At 37.7% G+C, this 20,785-nt stretch overlaps 1 protein-coding gene across 1 annotated transcript in view; it reads right to left on the bottom strand.

Moving 5' to 3' along the window:
• The window catches only part of SYNE1 (spectrin repeat containing nuclear envelope protein 1), a 280,833-nt gene that overhangs the window by 24,282 nt on the left and 235,766 nt on the right, over positions 1–20,785 (bottom strand). Inside the window, exons 122-131 of the mRNA XM_058801698.1 lie at positions 20,420–20,514; positions 19,234–19,468; positions 18,353–18,547; positions 16,436–16,561; positions 15,549–15,704; positions 13,474–13,632; positions 12,836–13,002; positions 5,812–5,974; positions 1,985–2,172; positions 202–352 (exon numbers count right to left, since the gene is read on the bottom strand). Of these exons, the coding sequence (XP_058657681.1) occupies positions 202–352; positions 1,985–2,172; positions 5,812–5,974; positions 12,836–13,002; positions 13,474–13,632; positions 15,549–15,704; positions 16,436–16,561; positions 18,353–18,547; positions 19,234–19,468; positions 20,420–20,514 (1,635 nt within the window). The remainder of the gene's footprint in view (positions 1–201; positions 353–1,984; positions 2,173–5,811; positions 5,975–12,835; positions 13,003–13,473; positions 13,633–15,548; positions 15,705–16,435; positions 16,562–18,352; positions 18,548–19,233; positions 19,469–20,419; positions 20,515–20,785) is intronic.

The following is a 20,785-nucleotide window of genomic DNA, read 5'->3' as shown; positions in this document are numbered from 1 at the left end:
ATGAACAGTGGAGGTACCTCCAGTTGCCACTTTTCACTGTCTTTTTATCTTAGGAACCTGCTACTGAGAACAGCTACAAAATCATCAACTCCACTTTATTAATAAAGCATCTCTGCTGTAACTTGGTTATGGGAAGGAAGAACACCAGCTGGTTGCTGCAATGTGATCAGTAGGTATTGAATTTCAACCACTATAAATCACCTCAAATTTTTTCAGTTCTTCCTTAGCAACAGTGTAAAGCACACCAGAGGAGCTTGGGAAAGCAGCTGTTCTCTCAGAGGCTTTTAGCCACTCTTCAAATCTAGAGTAGTCATCCAAAAATTTTTGCCATAGCCGCCAGGTCTCTTCAATTCTGCAACAGATAACAGAAAATTAGAGAATGCTTGAACTGATGGCCCGTTGACCTACAGAACTTTAACTTGTCATCTGCAACAGCAAACTAGCACTGCACCGGACAATAACTGACTAATAATCTAACTCAGCCAGCCAGACTGATAAACAGACCACAGGGAAGGCTGGCTCATTCCAGACTGAATTAGAATAAGATGAAGGCATTTTTTTAAATGCATCTAATTTTGGAATCAGTATTAAAAAAAGTTTTAAGTTTGTAATAGGAGTTCTAAAAAACTGAGCACACACTAAATAACTTCTGAAATGCAGTGCCAGTGACATCAATAAAGCTGCTCTTTAATACAAATAACTGTTTCTAGTACAATAAAGATCCTAAATACTCAGTTAATGTACCAGTACAAATCCACCAAAGCATAATGTGTACATTGTAAGAAAAAAAAAATAGTTCCATGCATAGTTCCACATGAACTTAAAATAGTTCTGAATTGATGAGTTGGATACAAAATTATGAAAGCCCATGTATGTTCATGACAGACTATGTCAAAGATAGAACCTGTAAATATAGTTCTAAGTAGAACTTATAACATAGAACTTACAGATATATACAATTCAAGAATTTCCATGGCAATAGTATAAAATTACTTAAAGATATGAATCTATGGATAGAGATTCAAACTTAAAAGCAATACATCTTTTGCAAAAAATAAACAAGAAACTTTACTAAATACATTAAGAATATCCCACAAAATGAAAGAGCATAAAATGTTCAATTCAGCATTTTGAAACACCAAGTTCTTCCTAGAGTTTTTTTTATATGACTGTATAAACATGACAGAAATAAGCTTCATAACTTAAAAAGTTAAATAAATTATCTTAAATACAGGAGTTTAAATCTGTAAACATGTGTCATTACTAAGTCAGCACACAGTACATAGCATTGCCTCAATCATTACTGCTGTTGAAATCAACACACTATCCTGTGTGAAAGTAGAAAACAATGAATCTTCTGGGTATGATGGTCTAAGCATATGCAGTTGCCCAGACTACACCCAAGAATCCTGGGTGTTGTGGCTCTCATTTGCTCAGCACAGCTAAGGTGAACAGGTGGAGAAATTCCATGTAAGTGCTCAGTCCTAAAATTCTTTCAAAGGAACAAAGTCAGACATAAGAGAAACTGCTGAGGAACACCAACTACACATGAACCCTAATACTTGGAATAACGTTTCACCCATCCAATAACTAGTTTCCCATCAATCTCTGTAATTCTTGAGTAAATTTAAGTGTTACCACCTCCCTTTTATGTAATGTTTTCCAAATCTCTTGGAGTCATTGCTATCATCTGAACTTTCTCTAGTTTCTCTCTCATCATATCTACGAAGCATGGAAAATGATAAATAATTCCACCGAAGGACTTGTGAGTGAAATTTGATGATTGTTACCTGTACTTTGTATAAAGGTGTGTGCAACTCAAAATTCTGTTTTGTTTATAGAGGCATGGCAGGTATTGGCTTCTACTCAGTGAATGATCTTTTTTTTAACCTCACACTCTTTTATTCAGTACTTCACCCATATAATATACATCACATCCTGTATTTCAGAAGGAAATACTAATCTGTAGGTGTTTTAGACTTACTTAAGTCGCCTTTCCATTGACATTGCACAAATATTTCTCCATCTTCTGTCCAGATTGCGTGTAGCCTGCTGGATAGAGTCACACTCTGCTTCTGTGGCACAAGCATCACAGTCATGAAGAAGTACTTCACAAAGATTGAGAACAGATGCCACGCCAGTGCTGTGTTTCTCTATGTCCCTCTGGAGTTCCTGCAGGTGAAGAGATTAGTTCTTAAGAGAAATTGCTAAACATGCATCCATGCAAATGTATTTATCTTTCACTCATTTAAAAAGAGAAAAAAGCTTGCAAACAGAGGAAAAACATCCAGTAATACCAATTAAGAGAGTGCATCTACGCAAGTGGTGATGCAATGGTCAATGAGGCCCGGAGAACCTGGCAGCATGCACAGCTCTCCCAGGAACTACCAACACCAAACCATCAACTGGGACAAACTGCCAGAGCTCTGCATGCTCAGCTGAGCATCTTTCACACACATTTAATCAACATCACCAATAAATGGTAGAATTATTCTCAGCCCCTTCCCATTATCACAGAGAATGTAAAGCAGAAGTTAGTAAGAGAATTGTGACAAGGAAGGACATTCTAATGTACTGCATGGCTTTGGCAGAGGGACCCTTCATGAACATGCTGCTCCCCATATGAGATACCTCCAAAATGGCACGTTTGACATGGAAATTGGCAGCAGCATGTGTTGAACAGCGCATGTGTTAGAGATTTTTCTTCCTTCAAGTTTCCAGTTCTATAGTATTTTCATTGGAAATGGAAAATGAAAATTCCAGACACCTAAAGAAAATGCACTCACACTGTCTTAGCACTTATTATATGTGATCAGTATTATTCTTCCTGACGGTTTCTTGGTTCAATGGTTTGTTCTACACTGATGATAATGTTTCCTCTAGAACTAATATTTCACCTTAGTTTTGATCTCCAGATTCAAGTTAAGACTAACCACAGTGCTATGAAAAGAAATTCTGTTTGAATTTTGTCTACATTTGTAATATATCATCAGAATATTAGATGGAAAAATCAGTATGGACAGTAACAAAGCCAAGACAACCTAATTCCAATTGTGACAAAGAAATAATAATGTAAGTGCATGAAAAAGTGCTATATTGTATCCAGAACACTAGGTTAAATTCTGATTCAGGTGAAGAAAGGAACCAACAGGACAATTAGAGATGTGGACGTTTACACAGGCGAATGTGGCAGCTTGAGGATGATTAGAGATAAACTGCTCTATAATTTTGCAATTGAAGTAAACTGGCATACAAAGGGAAATACTGTGTCAATACATTGTGTCTACATGTATTTAATGTCAAACTACAGGAACTTTTCTTACAGCTAGCAATATGACCTGAAAATGTCCTCCAGCAGGAAATGAGATCTAAATGTCAAATTAAAAAACAGGAAATTTGAAATAGAGCAAGGTGGATCTATACAAACAATTTTTTTGCTTGCTTGTAACAACTGGGCTTTCGCTTAATGAAGTACTCTAGTTCATCTTCTCAACTAGAAAGTTATTTCGTAAACATCTGCTTGACAACATCGAGTGGAAAATCACAATCTTTTATTCCTCAGCAATCGCCCTCTCACTTCACTTGCCTGAAAAATACTTTCATTGTGATGTCAAAATGCTTATTTTTCTTCCTATCTGCCCTGAACTATTATAGAAGGATGGATTCTATAATCAGATGTCCCCCTTTATGAAACACACATAGCTCCAGAGAGCTATGAGACTTGAGGCTAAGTAAGTTCAGGTAACATGATCTCCTTTCTAATGTTTTGGTGTAAAGCAGCAGTGAGAACTATGGGTCCTAAGCATTCCTAAGAATTACACTTTTTTAATTCACCTACAGAACATTTCCACAAGCAATGTCTAGACTATTTCTTTTCTATAGTCTAATATTTATTTCCCAGATTTTAAAATATATTATGTTTATTAGAGAACATTAAGCTTTTGGGTTAGTTCACAAAGGAGTGTCACTTTTATGCACTGCTGTCACCCATATACAACCGCTTTTTAAATTTTATTTGCCCAGAAGAAAACATTTTTTATTTTTTCACATTTCAAGAGGTAGGAGATTGAGAAAATAAATAAACAAGTAATCCTTTAAATGAAGTTCATTACTCCAGAAAAATACTGAATTGAAGTTACACTACCTCCCCCCAGGATATCCAGATTCAACTGCATTTTTAATTTCACTAGAGACCAGCGATCTGCAAAGCTGATGCTTGGCTGAAGTAGAGAAGTAGATAATGGAGTTTCATAAATTGAATTTGTCCCTCCTCTTTCACAACATAACATCTTTGACCTAATTTTGCATATGAACAACATGATCTCAGTGGAAGATCAAACATTGAAAAGAAAACAAAGTCACTAACAGAAGAGACAGGGAACAAAGTATTTGAAAAGGTAGCCTTCTGAGGTGTAGTGGATAGTGATACAGCCTCCAATAATAAAAATACTGGTTGCCATGCATTGAAAGTGGGTGGGTTTTTAAAATTATTATTATTATAACCATGTCTTGTATTGTTAGATTAGCAAATCATCACCATGTTTCCAAATACAGCATCCTCCCATGGTAAGATTCACCTCTATTTCTCTCCTTTAGAATTCAAATTAAATCACTCTCACTTTTACAGAATATTACCACATGCTGTCATCACAAGGAAACAGTGAAAGGCAGAGATATACCAGTCTCTGCACCCAAAATAAATCCCCCAAGAAGTGGTTGTAACAAACTATGGGATGTTTGCATAGGGATTCTAGTAAATGATCTCAACTGTCTACTTTGTTGGTAGCAATGTTTAGCCCTTCCCAGCACTTTATTGTCTTAGAAACACCATTCATTACTGATGCTTCTGTGTTATAAATTATTATCCTTAAGTAAATTCCATATAAAATATTAATAAGTATTTCTGAACAGAGCAGTAGCAAATCAGTTGAGGAGCTGGCAAAATCTCTGAGGGAGTTCTTGGCTCTCAGTTCTACGCTCAGCTTAAAGGAGCAAAATGCCCATTTGTACTCATCATAAATTATCCATAAAATATCCTGTCTTTCCTCTTCCCACGCATTTCTTTCTCCTCTGGAGAAAGAACCCAGGAGAACATCTAACTCCTCTCCAGTGGGAAACAAAAATCTATTTTTTCCAATAAATAACCAACAGGAACACAAAGGACAGCAGTTCTCTCCAGCAATGTGCATCTTAGTTAAAACTACACTGGGCAGTGAAGTAAAACAGGAAGTAGAAAGTATAGTAAATCATCTTAGAAGTAACATTACTTTCAATGCCAAAAGCTGGCTGAATTCACATTTTTTTACATATTTTAATCTAGCACTGCATAAAGGCTTTGAGTAGTATAAACCAACCAATTTTAACTTCACATGTATAGCTCATGCATCTTTACGTGCAAAGTGACTCTCAAACAAGCTGCAAAATAAAAGTGAGTTAGAAAGGTTGCTAAAAATAATAATTTTCAAGCATTTGCAAAATTTGCAAGGTCTAATAGGTGTCAGTTTTGTCTCTGGGAACAGACAATTCAAACAAACAAAAATCACAAGCCCCAAAGGAAAACAATTGCAGTAACTCGTTCAGGTTACATCTCTTGGTGCCTTACCTTTCTTGGTAATGTCAATCAGCTCCTGGTGGATTCGATGTCAAGGCCAGCAGAAGGCTCTATAAGTGACACAGTAAGTACCACTTGCCTTGATATTTAAGCATTTTGCCTGATGCCCTCTCAACTGAACTGGGTATGGACAGCCCAGGGACACTCTACTCTGGCTCTCCCCATGTCACTGTTCACCTGGTAAGGGTGTTGTATTTTACCTGCTGCTCATTTAGCTTCCTTTGTATCTCCTCAGAGTCACAAGTTTCATAGACGATAGGTTTGGACAGCTCTGACTCAATGTGGGCAAGCCAAGACCTCAGACTACTCATGTTTTTATCCAGCTGCTGCACTGCAACAAGGGTTTCCTTCAACTTCTTTACCCTGTAAAGAAAAAGAAATGGCAGTATTAAGTACACCCTGAAGGAAAATTTTCACAGCATGTGTTTCAGGAAGTTTTCAGAGAAACTTCACGTAGATGGTGAGTTCTTCTGTAATGTCTTCCTTTATTATGTAGCAGAAGTATATTATATGTGCATTGAATCCTGCTTTCACAGCTGCTGCTTATGAATGCCACAAAACATTTTCAAAGCTTCTGCACCTTCATCAGTTGACCCCCAAAACCATCTAAGTAATTTAGTTGTGCATTTGACCAATAGATGACAACTGCTCTTCTTAGACCACAAATAACTTATCCAGGTACTGGTGGGAGACTGCACTGAGTGAACAGGCCTTTTTCACACCCATGAAAACACTGAACTAAGTAACACAGAAAATTTGGGTTGGATGAGATCTTTAAAAGTCATCTAGTGTACCTGCTCTGCAATGAGCAAGGACATCCTCATCTAGATCAGGTTGTTCAGAGTCCCATCCAGCCTGACCCTGAACATTCCTAGCAAGGGGGCACCATCTGGGCAACCTCTGTGATCAACCTGTTCCAGGGGGAAGACTTGCCCTTGAATAAATAAGTTTCAGAGCAAGAAATTCAGCTCAGAACTTGGGGAGAATTCTTGAATTCCAAGGGCTGCTTTAAGTTGGTGTTATTGGAGTATTTCAGGTTTAAACATATGAAATTGGAATGGAACTGCATAGTGATTTCTAACTAGTATTTTTCTTGAAATCCTGACCCTGGAAGACCAATGAGCAGGAAAAACGAAATAGATTTCTGTTTGTGATTTTTTTTTTTAATCAAGAGAGCATTAAGCTTAGTGATTGAATAAATTCAAGTAAACTTTCCTCCTATCTCAAATAATTTTTTCTCCAATCTGTTTGAACTGCAAAACTGTCCTTCAGTAATTCATTCTCTCCTTCCTATTCCTGTGTTTCATAATATACATTATTAGTGAATTCTGAATTTTTTTCTAAGCTCTTTTTCCCTGTTTGTGTGGTACCAAAAACAATCTTGAGTAATGTTCCCTTTTATACTCCTATTGCTCTTCTACTTAAGTGTTTCAATACCAGAAAGGTTTAAGAGATGAGTGCCATTGGGAACAGACTGACTAAATTGGGTTAAAAAATACAAACCTGCCAGGTTAATTAAGGAAACAAAATGCCCCCGACTATCCTATAATTCAAATTAAGCAGTTCACATTTTTCTTGTTTAACCAGCAAATTTATCAAGTGCTTCCATACTGAAAGCAGTAGTTGCAGTTGACCACTAAGAGAATCACAGAGATATTAATTTCATCTTAAAAAAAAAAAAGTTAAATCTTTCAAATTTTCTTCTCTTTATAGTCCTCCATTTAGCTCACAGATGGTTAAACTGTGGTTCTTTATTAGCTAAAAACCCTTAAGAACAGTCCAAATACAGTTTCCTTGCCGGAGTCTCATGACCGACAGCTGGAGGGTTTGATCTGTAAAAAAACCTCACCTGGTAACTGGAAAAAAATCAGGGCAATGTGAAAACCTGTCTATGATGGGCCTGAAGTCAATACAATTATGATGAAAGACTGCCTTAGTCCTCATCATGAGGCTATGTATCATAACACAGCCATGTGTTTAGGCTTTAGGGAGATGGTAAGAGAAACCACTGAGGGTACCCTCTCCTTATCACCTCTGCTTCTACATTCAGTGTTTTGTGGGTTTGAACCAACTAAAACTTGCTCATAAGGTGACCAAGAAAGTTGGTTATCACCCTTCTGCAAGGCACATACAGCTTTTCAATCTCTGACATTATTGAAAAGGGGAGAAATCCTGCCCATTTTCTGCTTGTAATTTCAAGGTTCAATGCTACTGATCTTTTGGAGGCCTGCTGGAGTAGGAAAGGGAACAATGAGTCATGCCAGCCCTGTGAGGAAGCAATGTCACTCGATTATCAGCAAGACCAAGCTGCGGATGTGGATTTTTTTGTTTGCAATTGTGTGTACTTTAATCTCTGTGCTGGATTTCATCTACATTTTCCCTACAGCAACTATAAAAAGTCCAGCTTTTAGAAAGTGCCCTCTGCCTCAGGCAAACTGCACAGGAATACATCCCTGACAGAGCATAAAAATAGTCTGGGCCAACTACCACTATTTTCAGTCACATGATCTAAGTTACTTCAGAGAGAGAAAGAAAAACAGTGTGAACAAAGAACACTCCAACCAAACCCAAAAACCCAAACCTTCCAGATTCCTTCCTGTACCCCCACTACGTCTACCCTTTATACTGGGTTTTTTTTTTTGTACTGAGTTTAACGTAAGAGGTTCCTTGCCCGTGGTACAAATAGAAACAAATAAACAAGTGCTCATTTGAGTCTGCTGAGATTTTTTTTTTTGACTGAACTGCAGTGCAGTGTTGTGCCTCCGGCTACACTGAAAGCATATCCACGATCAAATAATAGATGCAATCCAACATGCCTGAGTTTTCCTTCTGAATTTCAGCAAGAAAAGTTGCCTGTGCTCTAAAAGCTCTGCATAAGAGAAAAAGATGAAATTTAAAATCTTAAAATCAGGTATGTAGAATCCCTAGCCAAGAGTAATTTTGATGATTTGAGATTTCATTTGCAAGATTATGCTTCATGTGTTAATGACTCCAACAATAATTTCATGCTTTTGTTGCAGCACCAGACAGCACAGTAACTGCACATGTTAGAGACTTGAGACAACTTTTCTCCTTGATAATAAAAATTTTGCACTGAAATCAAAGGGTTAGAACCATGACACAGTTGATTTGAAGGTTGTTTTTCATAAAACACACTCCCCAGTCTTGTTACAATTTACAAATGCTTAAATGCTCAGAAAGGAAAATACAGCAGAATTCAATTGTTTTCAAGGTTTACTGATGAAAAATCATCTAACAATTTGAATGGGCTTATGATACTTATATTTTCATGTTCCAATTAATGTGCCTCAATTTCCCCAAGAAACCGGTAACTTTAGATTGTCTATAAATAATGTCTATTATTCTACATTGGGCAAAGACAGTGGGAAAACAACTTGGAGCCAAAATTAAGCACAGATGTATTTAATTCAACTAGTCCTAAAGAAGAAAATCTTAAATTCCACTTAAATCTAAACGGGAACAATCCTGTAAGTACAGAAAAATGCATCATATAGAAATCATAACTACTGCATTAGTCATTTAGACAGCTGCTTACTAATATTAAACTTTAAAAGCAGGATGAAAAAAGTCAGTAAGAGCATGTTGGCTAAGTCTGTACAGTACACATCAAAAAACAGAAAAGGTGCTTTTAAAAAAAATATCTACTTGGAATAGCAGACAAAGTTTAAAGAAACACTCTGAAATAGTGAAAAATGTTGCACTATTAAAATCAGCTATGAAAAGATCAGTTTAAAAACAATTTTTTTATTAATAAAAAAAGTATTTATTTTCCAAAGTACGGTACTACTGTGTAGTAGGACACCAGTAAAGCCAGTTATATTTACTACTCCAATCAGTTTGCTCTTTCAAAGACTGAATTTCTAGAATTCTGAACAACAGCTAAATTTCTAGAAGAGATAATGAGAAAAGGGAAAAAGAGAAGCTGGATCAAAAATCCAAGATGATATAGGGTAAAGTTCAAGTATTACATGCAGTTACAGAACAGTCATTAATACGAACAGGACAGCCAGGCTTTGGTAAGTAAAGTCTGAAACACTCTCTTTACAGCTTCTTTCCTTCTCTGCCTTTTGCTTGTAGTCATGCCTCTTTCATGACACAAACATCAAGCAGACAGATACAGTTTGCTTATTCTCATGTGTACATGCTCTTTTATTTGAAAACAGCAGTAAAATCAGACCACAGTTTCTCTCAGACAGCTAAGAGATTTTACTAGTTCTAAGTCTCTACCACTATAAAAAATTATTCCAGGATCCAAAAGTACTAGCTGTAAAACAAAGTATGCTGTTATCACTGTCAACTGCTTTTCAACTGAGCAGAAAACAGTAATTTCTAGCTATAGTAGTGATTTCTACATATCAATATTTCAGTTAGTTTCCCAGCAAGCCAAGACTTCAGAAAGAATAGTATCAATCAAAAGCAAACAAAAATAGTTGCCTGCCTTGTGATATCACAGTTACAGTCTGGGAGGTCTGAATCCACACTGTTGTCCTCCGCCATCCTCACAGCATGCAAGTCTTCCACCACAACCATGAAATTTTCCAGTATTAAAAAGAAGAACTTCCACTCTCAAAGCCTGCAAACACTGTTCTTTTGGAGGGGGGAGGAAAGGGGACGCACTTTGCTGGGGAGTACTGTACAGAAAATGTTTCATGCCAAACAAATGTTAACACAGCCGTTGCTTGATAACATGACACTGGAGGGTGACAAGTGGTCATGTTTCTAAATAAAACCTGCATTCATCAACATGTGCCAGACTTGATCTCCAGGAATGTGGACTAGGACTGGTAGGGGAAAGGATAAAAACACATACAAAACGTTCTTTGCAAAGCCTGAGCAGTTGTAGCAATAGCACCATTTCCTGGCTGTAAACAATGGCAACTTTTTTTCATAAGGCTGACATATCAGAAACATTAATCTGAAAGGATTACATGGTTCTAGAAGGGAAGAAATGTAAGTCTGTGGTGCAGAAACAATTCTGCAGCTGTCACTTCTGTATTTACAGACCTCCTCTGAATGGAGGGGCAATTAAGAGTAACAGGTAAGGGAACAGAATGTTACAAAGATGCATTTACAGGTGACTGGAGAAGTTTCACCACACAGTATAAAACTGACAGGTAAAGATTTAGACTGGACATGTATTACCATAAAGTATTACTAAAGCACTTTCACACAGCACTTTCTATTAGTTCACAGCTGTAGGAAAAGAAAAATGCTTCAGGCAAGGGATTACTGTAGCATTGCAGGAAAATCTGCAGGCTCTAATAATTTATTAATACTGTCAGGCGTCCGGAACGTGAAAAGATGTATTTTTTTCTCAGTACTAGGACAACTAATATGCCTTTACTACCTGAATGAAGCCAAAATTATGTTATATGATACACTCCAAATTACAAAATATCGTAACAGAAACACATGCCAATTTATAAGAACATATTCTAAAGGGTCTCCGGAGCATTCTAAAAAATTATCTTGGGCATGTCAACCTTTCGTCCACTGGTAATTAGACATCAATACAAGCATTTTGTGCACACATTAATCAAGACCTTGGTTTTTAATGATTTCCAGCCTAAGATACAGCTGAACTACCAAAATTTTCATAGCCTAGCATAAAACCTTTCCAAAATTTATTTCCAAACTTCAGCAAGTTTGCAGAGGTTTTTGCCCTTCAGTGGGCACTGGAATGTAAAGAGTTATATGTTTAATTGCATACAATAATGTTGAGCATGCCAATTGAGAAAGGCTAAGGTGAAATGATCTGGAAATGAAAGTAAACAATACTTTACATTAGTTTATAATAAAAGTAAATAATACTTTACATTAGTTTCCATTTAGAACATTTGATACTTCATGATAACAGAATGTGTATAATATAATTATACACACAGTGTATAATATTGCATCTATGTCTCCCTACCTGAGAATGATCAAAATCCTAAATCCTCACCACTCCCTGTAGTAGGGACTAATCTCTAATACTGAATAGATAAGACAGATAATTTTAAGATGTGTTCTGTATTTTCTGAATGCAATCCCTTTTTGCTAGAACCTTCCTGGTATTATTTGAACACTTCTCTGTGTAAGCATTTCAAAAGAATTACATAAAAATATATCAAATATACTTTAAATTCAACAACTGGTGATGTAACCCCACTGAAACCAAGCAGTCTCCTCAATGATAATGCAACTTCCTGACTTAATCCTTCTGTAAGAAATATACGGTGTTCATTACTTTAAAATGAACTACTATTAAAGGAGCTGGAGCCACTGGAATGCTTCTGCTTACATATAATTTACGGCTCCCATACTAACAGATTTCAGAGTAAGAATGCACTAAAGCCATATGAAAAAAGAAGAGACAAAAAAAGGTGATGAAAGTAAACAAACCTTTTTGCTGCTAACAGGACTAAACTATTACTAATGCATTTGTCCTTACATCAAAGAAATGGGAATTATAAAGTATATGAGCTATTTATGAATCCAGGAAGTGCAAAACTGTGAGAAAATTATTGTTAGTAATGGAAGGAAGACTGTAGCACAGCTAAACAGAAAGTGTCTAAACAAATAAATAATTTTCTTTACTTATCAAACAACAATCCTGTATTTTTTTAAGTTCTGAAAATTGCTGTTATACTTTTGACCTTGAATAAAAAGACTCCTTAAGGCCAGGATGCATACATCCTGGAGTTACTCTTCTCCATCCATGAAAAAAATGATCTGGCAGAAAACTTAAGACTTAGTTTTAGGCCTGCTCTTCTTGAAATACAAAACTACAACGGCACTGTTTTGGTTCTGCTGTCAAGAAATTTTTAGAAAAACTAAATTTGCATCCATTTTTTAGCACCATGTAAAGTAAGGTGGTACTAGAGCAAGGCTCACTAAATCTGACTGCAACTGATCCTATATTGTAGAAACATAGAACTGTTAAGTTTGGAAAAGAGCTTTAAGATCAAGTCCAACTGTTAAACTACTACCATCACCATATTATTATAATGAAGCTTTTAAATGCCTCTTCTTGAAGAAATGTTGTCATGTATCATAAAGGAAAACAGCAAAGTAATTTTCACAGAAATAAGTTGATGGTTAGGAATAAATTTATTTCAGAATTTATGATAAAAAGGTAGACAATGAAGAATTTTAAAAGCATGATGTCTAGCAAATTAATCTGTCCAACTTAAAACTTATAAAATAAAAAAACTGTCTTACCTGGCTGCAATAAGATCTAGAAGATGCTGCCACCTGTCATTGATTTTGCCAAGTTTGTACTCAATCTCTGATGCCTTACTCTCATGGCTGGCTTTAGCAAGTCTCTCTCCCATTTGCTGAAGCTGGATTTTGTTCTTCTGGGCTACAGCAATTTCTTCTTGATAATCCTAGAGAGTAAAGAGCAATCAGAAGACAGGGTACTTATTCTAAATATACACTGCTGTGCACTGCAAATGGAATGGTGCAAAAATACAAGTAAATGTTGTTTTTTCAGTTGATTGGTACAGTGGAGTGACAACTTCTTATATATTTGATGGATAACAAAAACAACTACCAGAAGAATGAAAAAAACCTACCCAACACAACCCAAAACAAAATGTCTTCTATAAATATGCTATAGTTTAACTCATTACAGGCAATTCTGATTGGACACTCAGTAAAGCATTCAGATGCCTCTGACTTTGCATTCACTTAATTTTATGGTACTCTGGGAGGTCCTATCTTAACAAAGACAGGAAAATGCTGCATAGTGAGAGAACAAAAACACCAGAACACATCAGAGTAAGGTAAAACCTTAATTTCAGCTAATTAAAAAACAATTAAGCAGTTAAAGAAGAGTATGTAAGTGTACATTATACCTTTTTCAGTTTCTCAATCATTTCTTCTATGAGGATGTCACCATTTTGAGACACCTTACTCTCCATTTGTGTCAGCCATTCACAGAGTTCCTTGTTCTTCTCACTGAAGACAGCCCACTCATTCAGTCTCTCACTGACTTGTTGTCGACGCAAGGAGACCTGAAACCATTTGCAAAGAGCAAATGAAACTAAAATAGCAAACACACTTAAGACATGCTTAAAACACTTGGTGCCTCAATGTGAATAGCTCTAGCCTTGAAAAAGTGTTGTAGCCACCTACTTGCCATTGAAACAAACTGGAGTTGTACAGCAAAAATTTCTGTGACTGCCTGTAAGTTCAGGGGTAAGCACTGATCTCAGATTTCCTGTTAGCTACATCCTATGAACAGAGACAGGCACCCAAGCGTTAAGCTCAGGAGTCTGTCAATATCTTGTTTCATAACATCTCTAACACAAAGTTTTCATTAGAAGATAAAAACTGTATTTCTTACAGTTCTTGCTCACTTTTAAAATTTTATAAAATATTTTAGTCTCAGTGATTAAATTAAAAATGCTTCACCAAAGCATAAAAAATCCCCCAACAAATATAGTACAGGCCACAGTCCAAAAGTCTGTGCCATTTGTGCCTGAGCTCATGAATACAAAGCTAAATTCAAGATACACTGTATTTTGCAAAAGTAATTTTTTACTTGAGTCTCAATACACTAATATCATAGATGACTATTTCCTGTGTATAAGCATGCCATCTTGAGAGATTCCAAAGCACTGAGGTGTGCTCTGACAGGAAAGATTAGGCATGACACACCAAACAAGCAAATGCTGCAGTTAACACAGACGGAAGGAAAACATTGCTGCATTTAAGAAACAGATGTAACTGTGGTACTACCTGCAGCGGCAGACCCAGATGGACACCGAAATCAAAAAAGCAGAACATGCTAAGCAGCAAAATCATCTCTCCAGCTTCAGACACTGGTACAACTACTTACTGCCTCCCCACTGTGATCTGGGTTCTTTCTGACTTTGCATCGTAATTTCAGCTGAAAAGATGAAGCTCTTTCCCAAATTAAAGTGATGTGCTTTTTAACTACTGCTTTAGCTTGAACAGGGGCATACACGTGATCTTGCATTTCCTTTTTGTGGTTCTTAACTTGATGACAGCTTTCCGGAAATAAGCAGCAGATGAACGAAGGGTTGCACTAGGTTACATCCTCAAACACTCAGCATGCTTAAAACTAAGATAAAACTTCTTTACTTGGTTCCTTCTTTTACCATAAACATACAAGCAGTGACTGAATCATAATTTAGATGTATCTACACCAGCTCATTCAAATGCAACTAACAAGTTCTGGGCTGGTAACTGTGAAGCACTTTTCCTACTTTGAAGTTTTTGAAACCTTCACAGGTACTTTCCATAAGGTAACTATTTCAAGTTAGTCCCAGCATATTTGGACTGCAATCTCTGCTGAACCACAGAAACAACACCAGGATAATCTGAAAAGCTGGGTAAGGAAGACTCCACTACCTGCAGTGCAATTCAGAGGCCAAAAGCACACTAATAACATGATGCAGCTGAAAAAATTAAACAATACTCCTCAGCTCCATTTTGCAGGCAAGCAAGTCACCCTCAGACTAAAAGAAATGCAGACACTGAGGCCTGAAGTAGGAGAAGGTATCAGCAGAACTGAAGGTACAATAGGGCAATGTTGACTGGGGAGAGGACAACCTTTCTGAGCACAGGTCTTCCACCAAAGCAAAGTGTAACTGTATTATTTTTGTGTTTTTTTCCAGCCAGCCATCCCAAGTCCCACCGGTCACAGTGTGAACCTTTGGTTGATTTTTCAAGGTTGTTTAAATATGACCTCACAGACATTACAAACTTCAAGAGATCCAGAAGCACTAGCAGTACCTAAAGGAATATTTCAATGGATGTTTCCCCTGACTCAGAAAGAATTCACTTTTGAATATAGGTGTGTCTACGTGAATCCTTTCTAAAAGCTGCCACTTGGATTCAATTTTTCTCCCAACACTTTTGTAGCCTGCATACTGCTCCCATCAGTGCTCAGTGCTGCACTTGCCTGGTGGCACAGCTCTTCCCACTGCCTGTGCAGGAGCTCTATTCTCTCGCTCAGGATTGAGATATCATCTGCGCTGATATATACAGACAGGGTCTCCTTCAGCAGGGAGAGGTGTGCAAGGTCATCTGTCCAACCTTCAACAGCATTCTCTAGCTCCTTAATAGAAAAACACAAGGAAAAAGGACCAGTTTGCTAACAAATAAAAATTTGAGTGCGTTGGTGAAACAGACAAGCAGTGTTTGCCAGAGATTTAAGTCACATCTGAGCAGACCTACCGTGTCAAGGAGACTGTTTAAGCCCAATCTCAATGAATAAGAAAACATCAACCCCAAATTTACCAGTATTTTCACAGATGGTATTAACTCCCCAATAGAAAATGAAACATTAACCTTGTAACAAGATTCTACTCAACTCTCTGAAGTTCAAAGGTATCTGGGAAGTTCAAGTACTGGTTCAAACCTCTCTATATTCAAAGTATTTTCAAGTTTGTAATCCACTTCCAAAATGCAAATAATACAGCCTAGAAGTGTTGTCTAAAATCCCCCATAGTCACTTCACCTCAAACAAAAATCACTCAACCAGAAGTTTAGATACCATGAGTATAAATTTGAGTTTAGAATTTCTGCAACAGAAACATACCAATATAAAGCTTTTCTACAGTATTTTTCAGACCTTGTTCTGGTATCACTTTGATCAGATCTATATTTACTCTGAAAGATTTGCATTATGGTGAGATCACTCTGGTATTATGGTGTCCATATGTGTCTTGTCATGGGGATGGCTGACTGGTTTGCATCATCAATAATATGAACCCAGTTAACAACAGAAGAAGTTACTGCACAAAGGCAAAAAAAGATGAGACAACAATCAATAGAGAAGTGCTTTACCTTGCAACGAATCTGCTCTGCATGCAACTCATCATGGTGATCTGGCAATGGCTGAGAAAGCTTTTTCTTGAATGATCTTAGCTTCTCCAGGGAGTCTCCTATGCCCTTTTCGCATTTTTCCCAGTCCTGAAAGCAGAATGTTTATTAGACTTCAGTTATGATCTGTGTTATACTTATGTCAGTTGATTTGCCTAAAAATAACATGCTCTGAAAACTCCCTCTAAATAATACAAGAAGTCTCAGACTTTGAGAGACATGTAGAATTTTTTTTGTTTAGGTCTCTGTTAGTAGATATACACAAGGTCTTCTGGTTTTAAAATTTTGTCTAGATACAACTCCATCCTTTCAGCAGTCTCTCCCTGACAAAATTAATTTTCCACTTCCTTTCTTGAATGCCTGTATTAATCACACCATTACTCTTCTACAAGAGCTTCATTCAGGTGCATTAATCTCTGTGAAAAAAAAGAAAAAGTGGTTGGGGAAACTGCAAATTCAGTGCAGATTGAAGTACCTTCTTGAAATCAGCATCTTCAGTATCAGTATCTTCCTTATATCAGGATTCTAGCAGCTTCACCCTGCTTTAGTGTTTGTATACTTAACAAAATTTTTAATGTGTTCAATGCAAACAAACCCTATGAAGTAGCAGTATGGTTTTATCTGTCTCACCTGCTTGTTAAAGCCTTATATTAAGGCAAAAAGATCCCTAATAAGCCCCCAAAGAATACCAGTTGTGTGATACCAGAAAACACAGAACCTGTATTGAAACTTGCATTGGAACTAAGTCTTCTGTTTCAAAAATTTCTCCTTCTACCACTGCCTTTGTATTTCTCTCCTTCCTTTTTTTCCCAGTCTATGCCAGTATTTCATGATCATCTTGATGAAGAATTAGCCATGTCAAATAATATGACCTTGCATGAAAATAGCCTGTGATATTCTTAACACTCTTCCCCTGCTCCAGCACGGGGTTCTTCCCATGGAAGAGAATCCCCCACAAACTTTTCCAAGAGCTGCGAAAACTTCTCCTATGGGCTGCAGTTCTTCACAAACTACTGTGGAGAGAGTCCCTCCCCTGGATTCCTTCCAAACCCTCAGGAACAGGCTCCAACAAGGGTCTGGTACAGAGTCAGAGCCAGCAAAACAGCCCTAGTGTGAGCTCTCCATGGGGTCACAGATTTCTTCAGGCATCCACCTGCTCTGGTGTGGGTCTTCCATGGGCTGCAGGTGGATCTCAGCTTCCCTATGGACCTCCTTGGCCTGCAGGTAGATTTCTGCTCCACCGTAGAGCTCCATGTCTCTACCATGACCTGCAGGATAATCTCTGCTCTGGCTCCTGGAGCACTTCATCCCCCTCCTTCACTGACCTTGGTGTCTGCAAAGTCACTGTTGTCTCACTCCCCTCTATGGATGCAATTGCTCCTGCAAGAGTAATTTTCTTTTTCCATCTCAACTTATCCCAGAGGCACTACCACCATCACTGCTGTGCTCAGCCTTGGCCAGAAGTGGGTCCATCTTGGACTCAGCTGGCACTGGCTCCATCAGACACAGGGAAAGTTTCTGGTAGCTCACAAAAGTCATCCCTGCAGCTTCCACCTAGAAAAACTTTTCCACTCCAACTCAATAGAAATTTGTGCAAAATACAATAATTCTTTCCTCTGTTTTGAAAACAGGAATGGTATGGATATACTTTATTGGCAGTATTCTGGAAATATCAATTACAATATATCCACTGACATGCAAGCCTGTTATGAAGTATTACCACTCCCAGTTTCAGAGGTGGTGAAGGGTAATTTTTAGTTCATGTACTGTAAATGCAGTTCTGTATTTGTGTTTGTCCATTGAGAGAGCATTCCTCCACCAGGGCCCACAGTGAAAAACCACAAACTTGCTGAAGAAGTACAGAAGGAATTGCACACTTACTTTTAGCAGCAAAGCAAGTTGTTTCTTTTGTTGCTCCAGCTGAGTGCTGACTATCATCCAGCGCTCCTGGATTTCAGTAAGCTCTGCCTGCAGGACTGCCTCAGCTCCACTGTCAGCAGAGAGCAGCAGTTGCTTCCCAGCCTCCACAGTGAGGATGTAACTCCCTTGCTGCCTTAGGAGAACTTTCTCTTTGAGCTGAAAATATTAACAGTTTTCTGTCAGCTTTGTCCTTTTAATTAAAATTAGCACTTAATTAAAATTCAGTAATTCATTCTCAAGCCTCTATTTTAGTTGGTTGCATACCTTGTCTTACACATGATCTATGGCCCAAACGATTTACCCTAATATTTTCACAATCATTTACTGCAGCAAACCTTTAGAAAATTTCTTCAAGGAGATGAAGACATGAAAGACTTCTTTCTCCCCATTAATGTCAGTATCTCAACGCCTCTTAAAGAGAAATATTTCCTCTAGATCCAGCTATACTTATAAGGGTTGTTATTCTTATTATATCCATCTTCTAGCTAAAAACCTTGAAGACACCAAGCTGCTTACTAGATACTGTTAACCTCTGATGAAGATGGACACTCAAGGGATCCTTGTTATCTGGTATACATTCTGTAAACAGGTCATCACTATATTTTCAAGATTGTTTCAGTGTGGTACTAGCTGAGAGCAAAAACAGAAGCAAAAGTGGCTCAAGAGCGAGGGCCCACTAAGTTCTCTCTTTCATGTTTTTTATCAGCCCTACCTTTGCTTCCATCACACTTCTGATGTTATGCCAGTCCCAGAAAAGAACTGTCAGGGCAGACATTTTAAATGGCGAAGGCTGTAAAAAAGGCAGGGATCTTTTCCTTTTTCTTCAGCCACACTGCACATACCTGCACTTCATCCAGCAGCACTCTTGCTTGCTGCAGTGGGACAGGAGCACTGCCCAGCTCGGTTGCTGGCTGGCAGGACATCTCCAGCAGCCACTTGCGCAGCTTCTCCGCCATCTCCGTGTAGCGCTGCCACTGGTGAATCCGGCTGTCAATGATCCCCCTCATCTGCTGTGCTCGGCGAATTACTCCTTGCCACTGATTGCTCAGAAGAGTCAGATTCAGATTAAATTCATCCCTATTACAAATAGATAAATAATAAAAAAGACAAAGTAACCTTCATACTTGGATATGTTTGCTTAATGAAATACATTGAAGTGAAAAGGAAGGTGTCTGCCAATTACAAAACACTAAGAGAAAAGCACTGAAGTCCTCTGAAGGCTGACTGAGGATAAGAACTTCATGTACTGGGAGAATTAAAGGGATTCAATTATTAACGCCTTAAAAATCCCAAACGCTTAATGCACAAAACTCTTCTACCTTCTTCCCAGAAATACACAAAGAAAACCCATAGGTTTTGCGAAATTCATAGTAAATCATAGAGATTTCACATTTCACCCCCAGATTTATTACTGAGTTCAAAGCAGGCATAAGATACACATAGTATTAATAAAATTCTCACATTCCAAAAACAGTTCATCTTTGTACCATAACCTTAGCAAAGTCAATGCATATGCCCAACTGTGAAGCCATTGGTGTTCCACTGATTTTCATTCATTTGATCATAAACATTTAAAACGAAATCCTAGGTAACAATGAATACCTATTCCATTACATTAGGGCTGCAGGTGTTCTTAAATGGCAGTAGGGAATCCTCCTGGTGGAGGCAAATCCCCAGGTGGCAGAAATCAAATGTAGTGTCACTGCAGGCTCCTTTGGTGAAAGTGACATTTTGAAAATACATCAGAATAGATATATATGTAACATGCTTTATATTCCAAGACAGATCTTTGTCAATGAAGCGGCCTCAGAAGGTTATTGTATTCCCCAATGTGTTCACATGCCCCATAGCATTCTAAAGAACAATGTCTTAAGATCTGGCTAATTAACAGCTAAACCACAGGAATAGTAAGTTCCACTTCAGAAGAGCGTGATCTGAACACTGCCATCTGCTACCTTCTCTGTTTGGAAGTCTCCCACTAGTCTAACTGCACATAACCAGCAGCAGCAACAACACAGCAATGTCTACCTGTCATCCACCTGTCCTTGTTCTAGGAGGTGCTGCCCATCAGAGATAATTGAATGCAAAATCTGCTGGCGGCTGAACATCTCTGCCTGGAATAGCTGTTGTACAGGAGACAAGGAGGTTAAAACAAGATCTTACTTTTTAATTCTGTCTTTATGCACTGATAAAAATGAATTTTCATATATTTAATCACATTTCAAATTAATTCAATGGGAGTTTTTTCATGACCCTAATAAAAACATATTGAAAACTCTCATTTTAGATTTACTTGCTGCTTCTAGTACTCATTATTAGTTCCTCAAGACCAATATTATAAAGCTCAATTATATCAACAGGAGATAGATTTTATGTTTCTGAGCACAGTTGTGT

This window comes from Ammospiza caudacuta, chromosome 3 (assembly GCF_027887145.1).
Source record: "Ammospiza caudacuta isolate bAmmCau1 chromosome 3, bAmmCau1.pri, whole genome shotgun sequence".
NCBI classification, from domain to species: Eukaryota; Metazoa; Chordata; class Aves; order Passeriformes; family Passerellidae; genus Ammospiza; species Ammospiza caudacuta.
This window is presented reverse-complemented; position numbering and strand designations above follow the sequence as displayed.